General features: G+C 41.9%; 2 protein-coding genes and 1 non-coding gene across 3 annotated transcripts; all 3 read left to right on the plus strand.

The window, feature by feature from the left end:
• The first annotated feature begins 802 nt into the window (after nucleotides 1–802).
• RABGGTB (Rab geranylgeranyltransferase subunit beta) lies at nucleotides 803–13,933 on the plus strand. The gene is made up of 9 exons (XM_048312799.1): nucleotides 803–1,010; nucleotides 1,508–1,615; nucleotides 2,582–2,779; nucleotides 5,021–5,126; nucleotides 6,625–6,677; nucleotides 6,809–6,919; nucleotides 9,978–10,103; nucleotides 10,895–11,044; nucleotides 12,927–13,933. The coding sequence occupies exons 1-9, from the start codon at nucleotides 1,008–1,010 to the stop codon at nucleotides 13,065–13,067; spliced, it is 996 nt and encodes a 331-aa protein (XP_048168756.1). The 5' UTR covers nucleotides 803–1,007; the 3' UTR covers nucleotides 13,068–13,933.
• LOC125330529 lies at nucleotides 1,759–1,841 on the plus strand. Its single transcript, XR_007205579.1, has one exon. It is a non-coding gene; the product is annotated as a small nucleolar RNA SNORD45 (small nucleolar RNA).
• Nucleotides 13,934–15,923: 1,990 nt separating the features above from the next.
• NAA20 (N-alpha-acetyltransferase 20, NatB catalytic subunit) lies at nucleotides 15,924–19,861 on the plus strand. Its single transcript, XM_048312800.1, has 6 exons — nucleotides 15,924–16,108; nucleotides 16,240–16,264; nucleotides 16,359–16,449; nucleotides 17,613–17,748; nucleotides 18,713–18,858; nucleotides 19,460–19,861. The coding sequence occupies exons 1-6, from the start codon at nucleotides 16,056–16,058 to the stop codon at nucleotides 19,543–19,545; spliced, it is 537 nt and encodes a 178-aa protein (XP_048168757.1). The 5' UTR covers nucleotides 15,924–16,055; the 3' UTR covers nucleotides 19,546–19,861.
• Nucleotides 19,862–20,654: the final 793 nt, after the last annotated feature.

Below are 20,654 nucleotides of genomic sequence, written 5' to 3' on the forward strand. Positions count from 1 at the left end.
AACACAAGAAATTTTTTTTTTTATTATTGTGAGGGATGTCACATGCTGGCAGCGGTGGTGGAGCCTCCATCTGACACTCAAAACTCAACTGGTAGTGGTCTTGAACAACCTGCTCTAGCTAAGCCTACTTGGTGTAGATGGGTTGTGGTCCATGATTTCAAGAGGTATCTTCAAACCTCAATAATTCTATTAATTCATTTCCAATTTCCCTCCAAAATATCCCTGCCTCTGTCTGGTCTCTTTTATGTCTCATCTGAACTTAGTGCTGGATGGTACTATCATCAGGTATAAGTTCAGCCATCCTTACTTCTTGGGTAGGGTACCTGGGAAGTTAGTTCTTTAAAGAAAAGTGTTTAATCCCTATAAATTACTGGCTTACCTCCAGGAAGACCCATAATGCAACATCTTTGCTTAGTATTTGACGTATGCAAGAAATAGATCTTATTTTTGACTGTCCTATGCAACCCAGCATTATACATACTACTTCTTGTTTGATGTTCCTGCCTGGTATACTTCAAGGGGAACATGTGCCAGCATCAAGAGTTGGTAATCATGAGCATAATCACCCAAGACAGTTTTAATTAGGAAGCAAAAGAGACAGTTTTGAGCAAAGGGGCAGTTATCTTTATCCGTTTTACCTGTGACTAAATTCTTGGATTTGCTTTTCCGTAGAGCTGAGGAAGGAAACCGAAGTTATTTCTGAATGCTGTCCTGTTTGCTGTCATGCAAGAAAGTGCACAGCTGTAGTTAGTGTACTTTAAATTTACTATCTGTTTCAGAATAGACTTTAGCTGCAGCAAGTCAGAACGCCACTGCCGCTACCGGCCCCTGAAGGGCACAGCGTCGGGCCGCGGACGCGTGGCGAGCAGCGCCGTCCGGTTCTGCGCAGCCGCCGGCGGGCGGGGCCCGAGCGGGTCCGGGGCGGGGACAGCGAGGCCGCGCCGGCCGCTGCCTTCCGCTGCCTTCCGCTGCCTTCCGCTTTGCCTCTTCCTGTACGTGCCGTGAACATGGTGGGTATCGGGGCCCGCGGCGTGTTGCGGCTCTCTCGCCTGCGGGAAGGCGTTGTTTTCTAGCGCGCGGCTGTATGGGCCTTGAGGGACCGCGAGTCGCGCTGGGTCCGCTCGGGCGGAGGGGGTGGCGCTCGCCTCTCCAGCTGCGCAGCGGCCCCGGGAGGCGCGGGCTGGTCCGGGCCCCGCGGGGCCGGGGGGGCATTGGGCGGCAGGGCCGGGCCCGGGAAAGGGCTCCTGCGTCCGGCGCTTCAGGTTATTCCTGGCGAGTTGGGGTTCTTTCTTAGATTTATTGCAAGGTTTGGTTCGCAGCCTTTCCCGGGGAAAGGTTTAGCCAGGCTGAACAGTGATGGCGTGAGATACGCAACCTGACCTAGGCTCAGAAGACTTGGAGAGATGTTTTTTCCCAGAGTCACGGTCACGGGTGTTGACTAAATTATGCCAAGTTGCTAAAGCATTTTGTCCTGACATTGCAACTGACTTGTTGGTGCTTTTTACAGGGGACACCGCAAAAAGATGTTGTAATAAAACCCGATGCCCCAAGCACATTACTTTCAGAAAAACATGCGGACTATATAGCTTCATATGGAACAAAGAAAGATGATTATGTAGGTATCAGTTTGTTACAGAGAGTAATAATAGCTTTTATTTATTGGCTCAGAGTTAAGGATTAGATTAATGTTGACAAGCTAATTGTTTTTTACCCCGCAATCCAAAGTATAAAATAAAGATGTATTTGTTAATTTCTCTAGGTCTGTGATGAGTTTTGGCATGTATTATCTGAGTATAAATTTGAAGATTATCATTTTAGCTCTGTAATTACTCTGAGACCTGAGAAAAAAGCTACTAGCTTCTTCATCCACTAGAATGCACAAGTAGAGTTGCATTTGCATGTTATTCTTTTGATGGGACAACTAATATCAATTTTATAGTCGTGATTGGATGTAGTCCACAACAATGGGATTCTGCTTCCAGTAGGTGAAAGTTGTCAATAACTGCTTATGTGAAGAAAAGTTGCGGTTATCTTTATTGTTCACAAAAGCACGCCAAGCACTGTTGCTTTTGACTGTACTGCATATAAAAAAATAACGTTTATGTAGTGTAGGTGATGTAATCAATGTAAGAGAATTCAATCTAAAATTTTACTTCCTGGTGCAACTTCAGATTGTGAGAGTTTCGGCACTTGGAAATAATAGACTTGTTATTTTTTGGGACTAGTTGGGGTGGCAATTTGAGGGGTTCTTTGAATGCCAAGATAATAAGCGTTCTGAAGTGAATTGGCGCCCAACTACTTGTTTGTGCCTAATTTGATGAGCTTGATGCTTTGAACTAGAAAAATAGAGGAAGGGAGGGTGGTGTGTGTAGGCATATACGTGTGCATTTTCCTGTATATATGTGTGTATATACACATGTGCATGATGTACAGAATATCTATGAGTGGCTGATGCATAGTTGCTAAACGGATGGAAGATGGTTGACTAACTAGAAACTGTCAAAGTTAACTAATGTATTTTCATTGATCTGTATTGATGGTGTGCTTATCTGATCAAGAGCTAAAATAATGCACTGTTTAGGAATACTGTATGTCAGAGTATTTGAGGATGAGTGGTGTGTACTGGGGACTGACAGCAATGGATCTCATGGGGCAGCTGCACCGAATGAACAAAGAAGAAATTCTGTCATTCATTAAATCGTGTCAACATGAATGTGGTGGAATAAGTGCCAGCATAGGCCATGATCCTCATCTTCTGTATACCCTCAGTGCTGTCCAGGTAAGTGTAGTAGGGTAGTTTTAGAAAAAAGTGTTTGTGAGTAAGATTTTGATGATTGCAGATTTATGAACCAGTTACTGTTGGAAGCCCATGGCAAAAATTATTTCATTATCTTATTAAAAAAATCGAATGGACAAAACTTTAGGATTATCTGTATCACTTTCTAAAAGTTGTTGTATTTGGGAATGTTTTACTTTTAATGGTCAGTCAATAGCTACTGCATTCTGTTAGCAATTTTGTAAGTTATCGTGAAATACTCCTTGGCTACACGTTTTTCCAGAACATTTTGTAGATAATTTTTGATTTTTTAAATTCTTCTTAGCGTACATTGAGGTGAAAGATACATATGACCGGAATAAGAGCAAAATTTTGATTTTATTTTTATCTGGGTTTTTTTAGGGAGTATAATTTAAAAATGATACTAGTCTGTTGAGCATTTTATTTATTTATTTGGTGCATACACTCCCCCTGATAAGAAGTAACTCTCAATCTTATTTTTTCAGTGCAACTAATCTCCACTATAGACTTATTTTCTCACTATTGCTTGTGCCCTTGTTTTGTTCTGGTTTTTGTTTTGGTTTGTTCTGCTCGTGCAAACCGTTGTGTGAAAAAGTACCGAAAAGGCTCAAACACTTCCAAACAATTCGCTTGATTGCTTGCAGCGCGCCTCTCTCATTCAATCTTGCGGATGAAGTATTTTAATGGCATTACAAATAAATAATACGGAATAGTTTTTTAGGCAGAAACGATGCTAGATTTAAGATACTGGGTTTGAACCCCTTAGGTAGGACGGAATACTCTAAGGTTGATTTTTATTACCACTTTAGCACTGGAATTACTCTGAATACTCTTGAGAACCAGGAAACTAAAGTTTCTTTAGGCTGTGATGTCTGAACTTTTCCAAACTGTCCAATCCAACTCCTTTCACAAATTCTAGTTCAGTATAAGGGGGTACAATTTGAGGTCATTACTTAACGTATTAGAGATGTTAGTTCTTAAATATATACTTGATATTACCAGGAGATGTTTTCATGTTAACTGAATTGAGCTCTAGTTGTGCAGACTGAAAAAGTGTTCGCAAATGCTGATGTAAAATTTCTGTGGTAAACTTAACCAGCATATCGTACTGAGTATGCATGGTGTTAGTGAACAAACTGTTTAGTCCTATCCACATATCCAGGATGTTTAAAGGGTCTGGTCATATGTTCTTGTGATCACAGTTAATAGTAATTTGTTCAGATTTGCATTTAAGGTGCATGCTGTGATAATATATTTTCTGTTGGAGTCGTACATTCTTTTTTTGGAATTTTCCGTAAGACTTAAATTTTACCTAACAATTGAAAGATTCCAGCTAACGAGGTTTAAAGTCATAATGTCCAGTGTTTTTCAGGATTGGCACTATAATATTGCTTAGTTTCAACTGGGATTTTTTTTTTTCATTTGGTTGTAAATAATAAATTCCTAATTACTCTTTACCTATTATGCAAGTTGGAAGTAAAAACATGAAGTCAGATGAGGCGCAGAAACAGTATTGTTATTTTCACACGACATTGTGTCCTACAGGTTTGCTGGTTTAAATCAGTGCTGGTTTGGAAAATTGTATTCCCTACTATAACCTTTATCTTTTCTTCCAGAATATATTCACTGTATATTTGGTGTATAATCATATTGTTCATACTTTTTCTTAAATTGTTGCATTTTGGTTCTATTAGTTATATTTTAAAAGTGAATGTAAATAAAAATCTAATAATTTGAAATTAATAATTGTTGACAAGTTTGCACTGTAAGTGGAATTAGTAACTAGCAGCTTAACATACACATATCCAAGTAGCCGCAGTGCAAAACAAAAAATTGGCACCTCTAAGATGTCATTGTCCCGTTACAATATTAACCATAATCAAATCTTTGTTCTACGTATTGCTAAGATAAAACGAATAAACCTGGTTATGCTTTTGAAAGGAGACCTCAACATTGGAAAGTAACAAAGCATGAAAGAGTTCCAGTTTGAATTGTCTGTATTTTCCTTTGAGAATTTGTTAAAGTTTTTAGATAGAGGTAATCTACAGTGCAGAGATTAACTACTAAAGTGAAAAAAAGGGTTTTTTTAATAAACCATACCAAATAGTATTCAGAGTGAATTAAATCACATCTTTTATAAATCCACTATTTTTTTGGTTAAAAAAAAAAAAAATTAAATTTTGCTTCTCTTTAATTGTTACTGTGTCATTTTTTTCCCCCCAGATTCTTATCTTATATGATAGTCTCCATGTAGTTGATGTAAATAAAATTGTTGAATATATACAGAGCTTGCAAAAAGAAGACGGATCATTTGCTGGAGACGAATGGGGTAATTTTTAGTTCTTTTAAATGTCGTGTCTAGGTTGACTTGTGTAAGTCTGTAAACTTAAGTTTCCTTGGATGGTCTTTTTGTATATGTATTGTATGTGAACACTTGTATTTTCTGAGTCATGAAAAAGAAGGGTTTGTGAAGGACAGAATTATGTTTCATTCCTTTCATAAATATTCTAAACTTCAGTTCCATTCTTGTATTAGAATAAAGTGTCCAGTTCTTAAAGAAGAAAACTTTTGGGCATTTGTAACTTAACAGTACTTGGATATACTAGATACGCTGTTTCATAAGGAACATTTTATACTTGGTAGTTGATGGTAGTCAGTAATGATCCATATCCATGTCAACTGTGAAAGGATTTTTCACTGTGGGAGCGAGAAAAACTGTGTTTGTACTCATGAACTTCTGTTAATACTAATTTTGTTTCTGCATACAAATTCTTTATGAACAAACATGGCATTTTTAAGCTGTGGCGTAAATATTTAGTCACTCTAAAAGTATTTATCACCATGGAAGACCTAAATTTTAATAAAATCTATTGCATATCACTCATGTTCTTGTCTGGGTAAAATTCAGCAATTGAGATCTTACCAGTATATGTATGCTACTGTAAAGGTAGATTATATGCTATGCGTTAAATTGGTTCATAGCTTGCTGCATCCTTTTTGTTGAAGTATTGTCACAAGTGCCGCATCCTTTTTGTTGAAGTATTGTCACAAGTGTACTGATTGCACAATGGCTTGGCATTATTTCTGAGAGGTGCAGCTGAAGGAGTGCAATACCTGATGTAGGACAGAGCAGCAGATTGTTGGTTTATGTGTTTCAGCTGGTGAATTTCTTAAGAAGAGAAGTCTTGAGTAAGTTTGACCAAAAGAATGAATGTTTGCAGCTCAGTTCAATTTAAAATTGTGACTTCAAGTATTAATTGCTTGGAGTTTGTGCTACAAGAGTTATATTGGACTTGACGAGCAATCATTCTGTTACAGGTGTAGGAGCTTTGGTTTTTCTTCCAGGTACAAATATGCAAAAGAAACCTTGTAACTTTTAATTAGTTTTCCTGTAAAACAAGAAATGGCTTCTACTTTTGCCTGGATTTAAGGGAGAGTAAGAGTTGTCTGATTATTTTTGCATTATTTCCATTGCTCTGCAATGATCTGTAGAGGACTACAGATAAAATCCAAAGTTATACAGTTTTTTGTAAATTACCGCTAGTTGAATTGATTTGGATATGTAGCTGTCCAGCTCTAAATGAGTTGTTGACTTTTATGCATACTAAAACATCACTTAAATAGTAAGGTACATTTTCTAAATTACTGGGGGAATAATTGGTAAGTTGGAAAATTAAATTGTATGGGGGGAATTTTTTTAGCTGATTTTTGGTTTTCTGTGTAGAACCTAGGATTTTCACATTTTGTTCCATACTTTCAGTAGTGATTTAAATGTATGTTTGTTGAAAAAATAATCTTTATGTCATTCCTTACCCCCTACATTATAGGAGAAATAGATACAAGGTTCTCTTTCTGCGCTGCAGCAACTCTTGCACTTCTGGTAAGTAAGTCCTAAACCATCACTTGCACAAGTAGGGAATCGATTAGTACTGCTCTTTGGTACTGCTGAAGTTTCTGTAGAAGATGAGTTTGGTAGAATATCAAGTGCATTAGTTATTTTCTGACTTGCAGGGAAAGCTGGATGCTATTGATGTGGGAAAAGCAGTAGAATTCGTTTTGTCCTGTATGAACTTTGATGGAGGATTTGGTTGTAGACCCGGTTCTGAATCACATGCAGGACAGGTGAGTTTCTCTTTGTAGGGAAATATTTTCAATTAGCAAGCATCACATGCTGCCTATAAATGTTTCTTTACAACACGTATCAGTGATGACAGGTGATGTACCTCTTGTTTCCCAAATGCCTGATTCTAGTGTCTCAGTTAAAATAAATGAACAGATATGTAACCTAATCTGAGAAGGTGGGTCGAGACTTGAGAGTTTAGTCTAGGTAGAAAAAAAGATCATAATGGAATAACTTTTAGGACTCTATTTCAGTCTTTGCATAGTGATGTTGAAATTGCTAGCCTGAGGATTTTTAGAGAATTTGAGATGGGTATCAAGGGACAGTGGACAAGATTTATCACTGTTTCTGACACAGATCATAATGAGACATAAAGATCAATCGTATAGCATGTTTGAGATTTATCAGCCAATGAACCCAAATAAAAATGAACCAAGAATCCTGTCAAGCATTACTTAATTTTTTGAGGAAAGTCAGTTTTAAGATGACATACCTAACTTAGTAATGGGAATATTTATCAGCTCTAGTCACTAGTTACTAGTGTTACTGGTGACAGTGAATTTTGAAAAATGCTCAGTAAAATCTACTTGAGAAGAAAATGCAGTAGTATAATTAGAACAAATTAAGGGATCTCCTGAGGAAGACAATCTTAACAGGAAATTTAAATAATTTAAATAATTTAAATAATTTTAATTTTAAATTTACCTTTCCTATATTTATTTCTTTTCGTGGAAGAGTTTATTGCACTTAGCCTGAATGTGTGAAAAAAATCAACTTTGAATGCTGTTGCAGTTACCTGTTTATTTTGCATAATTATGGTGAGTAATGCCATAGTCAGGATTCACCTCATCACATGAAAATACTGGAGGCGTTTTGTTGACAAGTGTTGGGTTTCCTGCCCCTTCTTTGTTTAAAATCAGGAAAAAAAAGTTAAATCTGTTACATGTACTTACCTTATAGTTTTATGTACAGTAGCATTGCCCATATAGTCTAAATGGCTGGACCATATTCTGGTGTTCAAGGAAGTCGGTTCAATAGCTGAACCCTACTCTGGTTGCAGCTGGCATTTCCTGTGAGGATTAGCTCTGTTGTGCTTATTCACATACTCCTTAAAAAGCTATCTCTTTCACCTCCATGGAAGTTCAGTAGTTTCCTGGGAATGTTGCCAAACCTGATCTCCTTTTATGACTGGGCAACCTGCCTAGTGGATGAGAGAAAGGCAGTGGATATGTCTACCTAGACCTGAGTAAAGCCTTTGACACGCTTTCCCACAGTATTCTCCCAGAGAAGCTGCAGCCGATGGCTTGGACAGGTGCAGTTGGGTGAAAAACGGGCTGTGTGGCCGGACCCAGAGAGCAGTGGGGAATGATGTTAAATCCAGTTGGCGAAGGGTCACGAGTGGAATATTCCAGGGCTCAGTTTTGGGGCCAGTCCTGTTTGATACCCTTGTCAGTGGTCTGGACAAAGAAATCAAGTGCATCCTCAGTAAGTTCACAGGAAGGACCAGTTTGTGTGAGAGTGTTGATTCATGTGAGGGCAGAAGGCTCTGCAGAGGGGCCTGGACAGGCTGGATCCATCGGCCACCGCCAACTGTGTGATGTTCAACAAGGCCAAGTACCGGATCCTGCGCTTGTGTCACAACAACCCCCTGGAATGCTCCAGGTTTGGGGAAGAGTGGCTGGAAAGCTGTCCAGCAGCAAAGGACCTAGGAGTGCTGGTCAACAGGAGCTGAACATCAGCCCAGGTGTGCCCAGGTGGGCAAGAAGGCCAGTGGCACCTCGGCTGTACCAGCCACAGCGTGGCCACTAGACCTGGGCAGTTGCTGTCCCCTGTGCTGGCCATCACTGGGGCACCTCCAATCCTGAGGGCAGTTTTGGGCCTGTCACTTCAAAAAGAACACGATGGTGCTGGAGCATGTCTAGAGAAGGGTAATAGAGCTGGGGAAGGGTCTGGAACATAAGGCCTGTGAGGAGCAGCGTGAGGGTACTGGAGTGTTTAGTCCTGAGAAAAGAAGGTTCAGGAGAGACTTCACTGTTGTACAACTACCTGAAAGGAGGTTGTGGCAAGGTGGGGGTCGGCCTCTTCTCCCACTCAGTTAGTAACAGGACAAGGGAAAATGGCCTCAAGTTGCACTGCAGGAGATCCAGGTTGGATATTGGGAAAAATTTCTTCACTGAGGAATGGTTAAGCATTGGAACAGGCTCCCTAGGAAAGTGGTAGAGTCTCCATCCCTGGAAGTGTTCAAAAAATGAGTAAATGTGGAACTTTGTGATACAGTTTAGTAGTATTAGGTGCTATGAGGTTAAAGGTTGGACTTGATGATTTTAGAGGTCTTTTCCAACTTTAGTGATTTGATGATTCTTGGCTTTTTGTGCTTCGCTGCTTTCTTAGTGACCACGTGAAATGTGACCGAAGTATGCTCTTGCACTGTAAATGTTATCTCCCAGAAAAAAAATGTTAATTTTTAAGTTAATTATTAAAAGGGGATTAATCAATGCAGATGTATTATATGGCACTTTGAAAGTAAGCGTGACATGACTGAATATATGTGGAATTGCCAAGGTAGTTAGTGATCTGGGTTAGCCTGTTTCTGCTGGGGAATTCATTTGGTCTTTAGTTTACTCTCTGCAAGCATTAGGGTAAAAGGCAGGTATGGGAACAAACCATAGACTGAACACAGAATTTTGATAAAGGCCATATCCAGCCTGCAGCAGTCAGTTTGACTACTGTGGCTTGAGAATCTGTGTTTTTAAAACAACATTATATGGCTCTGTCAGATCTCCTAGGATCACTTTCCACACCTTTTATTAGTGTCTTATATTAGTAAAATACTACTGCTATGTAAATAAATTGTGTTACTGGTACTTTTGTACAAAAGCGACTGTAACAATAACATACTTTTCTGAAGGAAAAGTCATTGAAACTAAAAGTTGATATGTGTGCGCGCTTATTTTGCATTGTTTACGTGACCGTATTGCTGTTTTGAGATCTTCCTGCTTTTAGTCTGCTAAACTATACTTAGTTTTTAAATACACAAAAAATTTATGTCTGTAATTTTAGATCTATTGTTGCACAGGATTTCTGGCTATAACAGACCAGCTGCATCAAGTAAATGTTGACTTGCTGGGTTGGTGGCTTTGTGAACGTCAGTTACCTTCTGGAGGTCTCAATGGACGACCAGAGAAGGTATTGTGTGGCTGCTTTTCTTTGTTCAAACCTCAGTAGCGATTGTTTTTTCTAAAGCTGAACTACTTCTGCAAAATGTCAGGAGTTCTATAAAGTACTTAGTAACCTTTTCAAGGAAGTCAGTCCTTCATCTTGATTCTTTATTTTGATACTAGCACTTGTCACACAGTCCTTAGCTATGCTTCGTTTGAGTCCTCAGTATAGCGAAGTACACATACTGAAGGATGTCTTGGTGACCGCTTGAACCATTATCCTGTTAAACTGGGTCTTTAATATTTTCTGACTTCGGGAAGGATCTTTTCTATAGGATTTGTATAAAAATTACTGTTTTACTGGATATAAATCCCGAGTGTCATAGTGTTCCACATCACACTAGGAACCTAGAATAATCTGTGGCAAATGGATAGTCACAACTAACAGATTCCCCTGCTGCCCCCCTCCCCCCAAAAATACAAATAGTTGATACGAACTTCTTTGTATTTCCTCCTGAAAAAAGCGCTGTGGTTTTTCAGCCTCTCTCACAGAAGGTGAAGTCTTTAAAAATCACATTCTTGTGGTCTTGTTTCTTGAAGAAGGGAAGAAGTTTTCAGGAAGTTTCCCTTCCTGAAAACAGAAGCCTGCTGAAAGGAGACTCTGTCAAGGAACTCATTTACTCCAGAGACATTCTTAAATGTTGTGTCTCTGCAACAGTATTATGACAGCACACCTGGTAATGTGCAGAATTACCAGTAAAATTTGCAATGTTAGGTTTAAAACAAAATCAAATATTAATCTGCCTCTCTGCTTGCCAGTTACCTGACGTATGTTATTCGTGGTGGGTGCTTGCTTCTTTGAAGATGATTGGTAGGATACAGTGGATTGACAGAGAGAAACTGCGCTGCTTTATTTTGGCTTGCCAGGATGAGGAGACTGGAGGGTTTGCTGACAGACCAGGAGATATGGTAAGTAATATTTTTTCTAAATAAAATACACGTGAAAATTTCAACAGGAAATTTCAGCTTTTGTTTGAGTGTAACTCAACTCACGGTTCAGGTGGATTTTGCAGAGGCTGCAGTTTACTCTGAAGGAAGAAGAGGGTAGAACTGCCATTGAAGGCATACTTGGGGAGCACATACTGTACAATGCACTTGTATGAATGACCCAGTGAAGTCAGTTGCCATTCCTTACAAAATCTGGTTTGGTTCCCGTAACACATGCAACACAGACCATTTCTCACAAGAGCATTTGGAAGATCTGTGTAAAAACACTGCCTTTGATGGTGGGTTTTTTGGGCTTATTATTTTGTTTTGTGACATGATCTGCAAGCTAAAGTCTGGTGCAGTTGAAGTAGTCTTCAACTCTCTTGGTGGTTTTGTCTGTTCTAAATAAATCATAAGTTTTTATTAAGAATCCCTATACATTAATTTTCATTCTTTGCCACTCCAGCCACTGAATACATCTTCTAGCTGGCATTTTTCTAGATGAGGGAGGAAGAAGCTTTTGTGATAACATCGTCAAGAGGCTGGTGGTATGGATTTTTTGCTTGTTGAGAGAGCAGTTACCATTTAGCCGGTCTGTTCTCTCTGATCTCAACTGGAAGTAATTGAGATTGTCCCAGTGAAATGGCAGATAAAGTTCGTATCTTCCAAGAGTGCTGGACAGATAAAATAAAAGGTATTATGAGACTTCATTGCAATTCCTATAGAACACTTGGCTTATTTGTTAACGGTCTGGGGAGGTATTAGCTGTTTTTATTGTGGCTGCCCGTGTCTGCTCCCTTCTCCAGAAATGCATTAAAAAATAAAGTAACTTTTTATTTTTTTGTAAACCACTACTTTGTTCCCAGTTGGGGGAGAAATCTGTTAACTCCTATCTGTCATTTGGAAAGTGGTTTTGTGTTCTTAAGATATGAAGAGTTTTGTATTTTTAAGGCACTTACAGGAAGACGTTTTCCCTTTTCAGCATTCTCCAAGAAAAGCCCAGCACTTAGTCTAAATGTTTTTCTGGCTTTAAGTACTGAAATATTTGTATCTTCTTAAAGAGCAGCTCTGCAGAAGAGCCTTTTCTCTATATCTAATGAGAGCACCTTTGGGAGAATTTTTCCGTGTTATATTAGCAGTCATTTTGTATGATTTTTACCTGTCTTCAATTGCTGAAGTGTAGAAATTTCTACTCCTGTAGAAATGCTGATGCCCAGGTTTTTGCTTTGTTCCTGCAGAAACTCATTCCTAACAGACCTTGTTGTTTTGGGGGATTTTGTGTTTGGGTTGTTTTTACATCTGTTCGTTTGGGAGGAGGTGGTGGTCACGTGGTTTTAGCAGTAGAGGTTGGGAGGGGTGTTTTTATTTATAGTTCTGGGAGGTTTTCTAGCAAAATAGGTTGCAGTTTCCCTCTCAAGGTTTTACAGCATAGCTCTGTATTTGGAGACCATTAAAGAGCATTATGATGTTTCTGAAGAACAAATGGGGAATTTATGGAAGTGGTACCTGTAGATGATCCAGTTTACTTTTAAAGTGTTAATTATCTTCGCTTCTACCACTCTGTGATATCACATGCTAATAGACACATGTGAGTGCTTTCTGTCTAACTCAGAGTTGAAAATCGTCTTAGCAGCAGATAATTGATAAGCATTCCTGAGTAAATTGTAGTATTGTAAAAGCCTGCTATGGATATTGTCTTGCCTGTCAACACATGTTAGCACAAATGAAAGTTTGTTCAGTTGTATTGTCTTCCCCAGCCATGGAGATTTTCAGTTCTCCTGCTGGCAAACAAAAGTTTCATTCCGTACAAGTGAAAAACTGATTAACTTTTGGAAACAAACACAAGCTTTCTTTTTTCTCCCAGGTTGATCCATTTCACACCTTATTTGGAATTGCTGGACTATCTTTACTAGGAGAAGAACAAATTAAGGCCGTCAATCCTGTCTTTTGTATGCCAGAAGATGTCCTTCGAAGAATAAATGTACAGCCTGAGCTTGTAAGCTAAGCCTTGTGGAGACAAAAGGTTTACATGACCAGTTGCTTTGGTTTTACTGATTTATAATCTCATCTGTGAAACTGTCAGCATATTCTTCTTTCAGATGTGTTTACATTATGGAAGTAAAGCAATTGCTTTGCTGTGGACTTTGTCAGTTTATAAATTGTATCAGAACAGGCTGGTTCTCCTGACCTGAGTGTAACATGTTCTTTGGTTGTATTCTAAGATACCTAGAAACATTTCTAATCTGTATCTAAATGTGTGGGCCTTGGCGCTTTTTTTTTTTTTTTTTAATATAATATTCAAATTAAAGTTTGACTGTGTGAATGCTTAACTTTTCTTTTCCTGCAATATCAGCCATGCCAGTACTGGCCTTCACACAGGCCTCTTTTGATGGTAGATCATGCAAAGCACTTTAAAAGAATAGTAAAAAAAATAACAAAAAAACCCAAAAAAACAACAACCAACAAAATTTTACCTAAGCCATGCACTTAAATACCACACACTTAAGTATTTATTAAGTTTGCCATCACTTTTCTATATTGAGAAACAGCTGCTTCTTCTCACGGTAATTGATACCAGTAAAACCACAATTATGATTCTTCTAAATATGTGAATGTCTTCATTTATTGATGAGTCCCGTAGACAAAATTCCACTGATACTTGAAATACAGCATACCTTGAGTATGTATAGTGCAACTTGCTAACATTAAACATTCTAGAGAAGGTCCCTGTAGGACAGTGACTTGTAATTGAATTTAAAGTTGATTCTAAATTTCTTGCTGGGTTGAAATCCTGCTTTTGTAGCTTTTAAGACACTAATTGTCAATGCTCAATTATGGTGTAATTGAAAATAAAAATAGCTGTGGAAAATACTTGTTCTCTGAAGGGTGAAATCCCCTTTGTCTTCATAGGAGTGCTAAAATTGCCTTTTAATTTACATTCCACACATCGTAGCTGAGACTGAATGGTATTCCACTTGTAATATACAGTAAAAGGTAATTGTGAAAGGGAGAAAGTCTTTGATAATCTCTGTACTTATGCTTAAGTAAGGCCTAAAGTTGTTTTACCTGTTCTTCACTCAGCAGAGCCACCCAAGATTTGGCCTGCACAGTTTTCATACTAGCAGAACTATATATTGATGTGTAGTCAGTCATTTAAAATAAAAACCCAAACTCACTGAATAGGAAATACTGGTTTAGGCTACAATACTGGGAATTAATTTGATAAGAGTAGGACCGCTGTAGCCATGACCGGCTTTTGAACCAACTTCAGTCACAGTAACAGGAGTGCCTTTGAGCACCTCAGCAGTAAAGGCTTTATCTTGAGTACAGCAAAACAGCCCAAAGTCCAGGGTGACTGGAGAGAGTGTCTTAGTCACGGCAGTCAAGGGAATGGTTGAGCTTTTTCTCCTCTTAAGGGTGTGTCATCATATCATTCTTGTAGTTCTGCAGGAAAAGAATGCCTCAGGTGGGAGAGTATTATGAAGCTGTACATTCGCTAACACCGCAAAGGACCAAGAATCAGCCTTGAAATGGTCTATTCCTTTTCCCAAGTTTCATATCCCCCCTCACACCTCCACCACCATCCTGAAAAGCATAGTCTCTTCCTATCATCCCACATCACTGTTGCACCGTAACTACAGACCTTGAATCAACTTCTTCCTACCAAAATGTTGACCCTTAAATTATCCGAACTCTGACGGATCTCCAATTGCTACGCTCTGTCTGGCGTAGCCTTGCCAGCATCTCCTGATTCCATATTCCAGGTTAAGGAAGACATCCTTCATTTTCCCAAAACATGTACCCAAACTCCATGCACTGTATCTCATGCAGAATTTTTGAAGACAAAAATCAAACCCACAGTATAGCCTCAAACGTTGGAGCAAACCTTTCTTCAGAGTAACTGGAGAGTGATCTGGGTCCCTTGCAGAGGTAACTTTGTTCAGAAATAGCTGAGCATTTGAATTACACTGATGGAGGTGAGAGGAATGGCACAGCGGGTCGTGTGGAGTAGGTGAATGCTTATGGGCATAGCTGATATCTTGTTTCTTTGTTTTTCTGGGTGCCACAGGAGATGCTGTAGAACAAGTGACTGGAGTATTGTGCACTACTGAGGACAGTATTTCTGTGGAAGAGGTCAATGTTGGCTGGCATGACCTCCAGCCCCGTGTTTTTGCAAATGATTAAGAGGGACCTGCCTGCTGATTGCAGCAGCATCCCAGTTAAATTGATGAGGTCCTTCTTGAGAATGGATTCTGACACGCAGCCCTCTGAAAGCGAAGTTGAAGGGCCAGTGATCTGAGGGGGTGGGGTGGAGAGACTGCAAAGTGGGACGGGCGAGCTGCTTAAGTCAGTGTAGTGGTGAGGGGTGTTCAAGATCAGTCATGTTTTGGTGCTGAGAGCCGGTGGGGGATTCTTTCCTCTTGAGAGGAGCATGTGCTGGGCACGGCAGTTCCAGCCTGTGTCCGGCCTCGTCCGGCGGCGTCTTTCCAGATGCAGAGTTGTTTTTCCCGCGTGTGGTCATGTCGCGTTACGTGTAGTGTGTGTGTGCGCTCGGGGTGGAGCTGCACAAGCTCAGAGCGCTCCTGGTACTGCGGCCTCGCTGGGCCCCGCCCCACCGCGCCTCCCGCCGCTACGGGCCGGCTCAGCCTTGCCGGCCGCCCGCCCGCCCGCTGCTCTCGGTCAGGGATCCCGCGCCGCCCCCGGCTCGGCACGGCCCGCTGCGGCAGCTCTCAGGCGGGGGCCAGGCCGGGGTGGGTCCGCGAGGCGGGGACGGGGCCGGGCCGGGCCGGGCCAGGGCGGTTCTGCGGGGCGAGACAGGACTGGGGCGAGATGGGGCCGGGCTAGTTCTACGGGGCGGGGCAGGGCTGTGTAGGGGGTGGGGGTGCCCCGTCTCCCGGCTTTCCGTGGCGAAAGTGGCCCTTGGGCGCGGGAGCGCTTCCGGGGCAGCGTCATCACCGTCACCCTCGCCGTCATCGTCGTGATCACCATCATCATGACAACGCTCCGCGCCTTCACGTGCGACGATCTCTTCCGATTCAACAACATGTGAGCGCCGGCTGTCCCCTCTCCCTGCCCCCGAGCCCCTGCGCGTTTCCCCACCCCGCGGGGTCCTCGGGGCGCCCCGCCGGCCGGGCGGGCCGACCCCGTGGTGAGCGCCGCTCTCTCTTCCCCCACAGCAACCTGGACCCGCTGACCGAGACCGTATCCTTCCCGCCGGGGCAGGGGCGCGGGGCCGGGCGCGGGCGCGGGCGGCGCAGCCGTGGCGGCCGCAGTTGCTCCTTAACCGAGCGCCCAGTACGGGATTCCGTTCTACTTGCAGTACCTCGCCCACTGGCCCGAGTATTTCATCGTCGCCGAGGCGCCCGGCGGGGAGCTGATGGGTTACAGTGAGTGCCGGGTGTTCCGGCGGTAACGTCTCCCTTCCTTGCCTATTTCGGGGATTGTGACGCGGGAGCTTTTCTTACTCTTCGCGTTTACCAAATATCCAACATGGAAGAGGAACGTTGCGTTGCATCTTCCCGTTTCTTAAATGTCTTAGGGTATTATGCAGGACTCACGGCAGTAGCTTCCAGTTCGATGTTCCTAGCGCAGCTGTGGTAACATCCACCCGTATTTGGTGAATGGGTGTTTCTGGAATCTGGAATTAAGTCCCTACGCTCCCTACACAGAGTCAGTAAAAGTGCTGGGTTTGCGTTTTGCATTGCCCTGTAAGGGAAAGCTTTGGGCCTGGATGTCATTTGCTGATTTGCTGTGTAATATTTGTGTTTTTCAGAAATCATGCCAAAGAGAACTGCCAGGAGGTGGGGTGGGGCAGAGTAATCTTTTTTGCAGGGACCCGAGAAATAAAGTATTTGACATACTAAAGCTGCAAGTATGCGTGCTATATAGAACATTTCTCTGTACCCACCACACTAGTTGCTTATTAGCAGTGACTGTGATACCTGTAAAAGCACATTGTGGATGTGTGAATGTTCATTAATAAACTCACATTGGATCGGCCCAGTGTGGAAAGGAGAGAAACTAGAAGGAAGCTCCCCAAAACACCATCCCCACCTCCACTTCTTTTTTTTTCCCCTTCGACACGTCGTGTTTGCAGGGCCCTAGCTTTCTGTTTCCAGATTGGTGAAGCTTCCCAAGCTCTATTCCCCCATAATCTCCAGAAGTCCCCAGTAGTTGCTGGAATGGTAGTTTTGAGCTTCTAGCCCTCTGCTCCTCCATTATTTTAGTCAGATCTTAAATTTTGGTTCAGGGAAAGACTCATGAGAATTGCTTAAAATTTGCATTAGAAGCCACCTCAAGCAAGAATCTGCAAACTTGTTCAGTGTTTTTTTACACTAGTCAAGAAACTGTTGTAATATTTGAGCAAAATGACATTTTTAGTGGCCGCCGAATCATAGAGTGATAAGGTAGACACCCCTGTTTGAGCCTTTACCGTGACCATTGTAACATTTGTTTATCCATGGCGTATTCCTCTTGTGAAGTCGTCTGGCTGCGAGCAGTGCATTACTCCAAAGGCACTGCTGTGCTGATGCGCTCTGTATGTTCACAGTCATGGGCAAAGCCGAAGGCTCTGTGGCTAGGGAAGAATGGCATGGACATGTTACTGCTCTCTCTGTTGCACCAGAATTTCGACGTCTGGGTTTGGCTGCTAAATTGATGGAGCTCCTGGAAGAAATTTCAGAAAAGTGAGTAGTATGTGTAGTTTAAATTTATATTTTAAAGTAATATTTCTACAGACACCTGTCCCTGGTTTACATGCAGAATTTGGCTTTACGTAGTGTTCTGATTTTCTGAAATTCCTCATAGTTGGAGAAAAAGAGTTACGGAAGTTGCTTAGCAGTTTAAAATCTCACAGTTTTTCTGAAAGCTAACTTGCCAGAGTGAGGAGTACGTGGCCTGAATTCCAGTAGAGATACTGTGTAAAAGAACATTTCTTGACAGGAAAAGAGCTTTGTGAAATGTCACCACTGTTTCCTGTAGGGCCTCCAACATACTTGTTCAGTAATTGTGGGCTTTGTGCAATACCCTCAGGCACAATCTTGAACAAATTTTGTACTGCAGAGAGTATCTTAGCTTACTTGCCATTCCGTGTTTGGTTACTTGTACCTGAGAAAATTTAATTTAGTGTCAGATGAACCCACTGGGAAATGTCCTTAACTGATTCTGGTAGGGTAACCGTACTATGGTTGGTAAAATTGGAAAATAGTACCATGTTTTGAAAAAATTTGCCTTGTGAAGTTAAGGGGCTATCTCCTGTTAGGCAGCTGGATTTTATGACCGATTCCACTCCTCCTAATCCAAGCAATCTAAAACATGGATTTTTTTTTTTTAATCGTATCATATGGATTTAGGCCTGTGGGGGTGTTTATCTTGTCCCGTTCTTTCTGTCCAAATTTCTACACTCACTAACTGGTGTAGAAGGGCCGTGCGACAAAAATAAAATGAAATTTGTGTCTATATTTGAATTTTCCCTTGGTAAAGGAGTGTATCTGTTATTACATTGTGAAAGATGTTTGATTAGTGTACTACATCAGACTCACTTTGGTTTGATTACAATTTATGGGTTGTTATTTAGAAATACATTGACGTACGATTCCTTATTGTGGTTTTGTTTATTTGTTTGTTTGTTTTTTTCCTCCCCTGCTAAAGAAAGGGTGGATTTTTTGTCGATCTCTTTGTGAGAGTATCAAATCAGGTTGCTGTAAATATGTATAAGCAACTAGGCTACAGTGTGTACCGGACAGTCTTAGAGTACTACTCAGCTAGCAGTGGGGAGCCAGATGAAGATGCTTACGGTAAGTTCTTGTTCTGTCTCAGATTGAATGGAACGATTCTCACGTTTAGGGTTCCTGGGCTTGTTTGTAAGAGTATTATTATTTTTTTTGGTATATGAAACAATTTCAGATAGCTGATTAGTGGGATTTTTGTATCCTCCTTTAGGTAACTTTTCCTACTTAAGATTATATCAGTTACAAAACTTAATCTTGCCATTTACGCATTTTGTAGCATCTCTGGCAAAATCAACTGCAAAACAAGAGTAAACGCAAAGGAATGGCAGTGCTTTCTTCCTTTCCTCCCATAACAGGGACTTGAAATTTCTTCACTGAGAGGGTGGTTGGTAACTGCAATGGTCTCTCTCCAGGGAAATGGTCATGACACCAAGCCCATCGAAGTTCAAGGAATATCGGGACAATGCTCCTAATCATACAGTATAGTTTTAGGTAGTTCTGTGCAGAGCAAGGTGTTGCATCCTTATAGGTCCCTTCCAATTTGAGGTAGTCATATGATTCTAGGAAATTTTCTTGATTCAAAATTACCTTATTTTAATGGAGAAGTCACTTAATATGGCTTTGTACGACTGTGTTACTATAACAACATTTTTTCCTTTTGCTATAGATATGAGAAAAGCTCTTTCCAGAGATACAGAGAAGAAATCAGTTATACCTCTGCCTCATCCTGTGAGGCCAGAAGACATCGAGTAACTTTAAGCTGTGGTTCCTATGCAATTTACTAAGTGTCAGGTTCCCTCTCCTATAACCCCCAATAGCTTACGGATAAGAAGTTTTAGGCTGAATGTTTTTCCCATAAAATACTAAAAAGCAATGTTGAGAAGCTGACTAACACTGCTTATATTGGTAATGGCTGTACACTGCCACACTTACTCTGTTATTTTTCCTTTCACATACTGGAGATTTGGAGACTCTGTGTGGTCTTGTCTTGGTTTTCTGTCAAACCAAAATACCTGAATTCAGTAATAGTAAAAACTCTTCAAATGCATTTATTTGTGACCACTGAAAATGCTGTACTGTTTTCTCTGTGTGTCCCAGCTGGCCAGGGAGTGCAGGGCAGGAGGAGGCTGGCAGCTGCAGAAAGCGAACCAGCACTTCCTGTCCTTGTGTTTACGGGGGATGAGCTGCACCCTGCGGTGTCCTGCCCATGGCACGCAGCACACTCCGCAGCGTCCAGAGGTCAGGGAAGCTCAACCGGAGGGCCACACACAGCCCCGTTGCACGGCTATCCTCCACAAGCCTTCCAGCCCCCAGCAGGGCAGCCTTCAGAGGCCATCATTTCCCAACAGGCTCCTTGCCCTTCCCAGAGGTCCTGGCCAGCACAGGACCCTCCACTACTGTGTTCTCTGCTGGCACCAGAAGCAGAGCTGCAGCCGGGGCAGTGCGACGGCCAAGGCTGCTGCTGTGGCAGAGAATGGCGTGGCAAAGCCAACAGCCAGAAAGCCTTCCTGGCCAGAGCACCTCTCCAGTGTGGAACACCAGTGCCTTTGGGCTCGGGGCTGGAGGTGCCACTAGGCCTTTTCTGCTACCGAAGGCGGCTGTCCCGGAGAACTGCTCCCAGGCAGCAGCTGAGCCTGGGGGTGCACCGCAGGCACGAGCACCACTGGAGCCCTTGGCGGGTCGCCTGGGACCGGTGCCACGTCCCACTCCTTCCCAGCAGTTCCAGGTGGGCCAGGCAGCGAGAAGGTGCTGCCTTCCGGCTACAGGACTCGTGGCACAGTTTGGGGGAGCCAGGGATGGAGCAGCGCCAGGCCAGCACTTCCATCTGGCACAAGATGGAGCTGTCTCCCAGTCGGGTCTCC

This window comes from Corvus hawaiiensis, chromosome 9 (assembly GCF_020740725.1).
Source record: "Corvus hawaiiensis isolate bCorHaw1 chromosome 9, bCorHaw1.pri.cur, whole genome shotgun sequence".
NCBI classification, from domain to species: Eukaryota; Metazoa; Chordata; class Aves; order Passeriformes; family Corvidae; genus Corvus; species Corvus hawaiiensis.

What these genes read in the sequence shown, in the direction of transcription:
- RABGGTB (XM_048312799.1), top strand. An exon ending in GAACAAAGAAAGATGATTAT is followed by an intron (nt 1,616 to 2,581) that starts GTAGGTATCAGT and finishes TGCACTGTTTAG; the next exon opens with GAATACTGTATGTCAGAGTA. An exon ending in TCAATGGACGACCAGAGAAG is followed by an intron (nt 10,104 to 10,894) that starts GTATTGTGTGGC and finishes TCTGCTTGCCAG; the next exon opens with TTACCTGACGTATGTTATTC.
- NAA20 (XM_048312800.1), top strand. Translation starts at nt 16,056, where the DNA reads ATGACAACGCTCCGCGCCTTCACGTGCGACGATCTCTTCCGATTCAAC. An exon ending in CTGGAAGAAATTTCAGAAAA is followed by an intron (nt 17,749 to 18,712) that starts GTGAGTAGTATG and finishes CCCCTGCTAAAG; the next exon opens with AAAGGGTGGATTTTTTGTCG. An exon ending in GCCAGATGAAGATGCTTACG is followed by an intron (nt 18,859 to 19,459) that starts GTAAGTTCTTGT and finishes CTTTTGCTATAG; the next exon opens with ATATGAGAAAAGCTCTTTCC.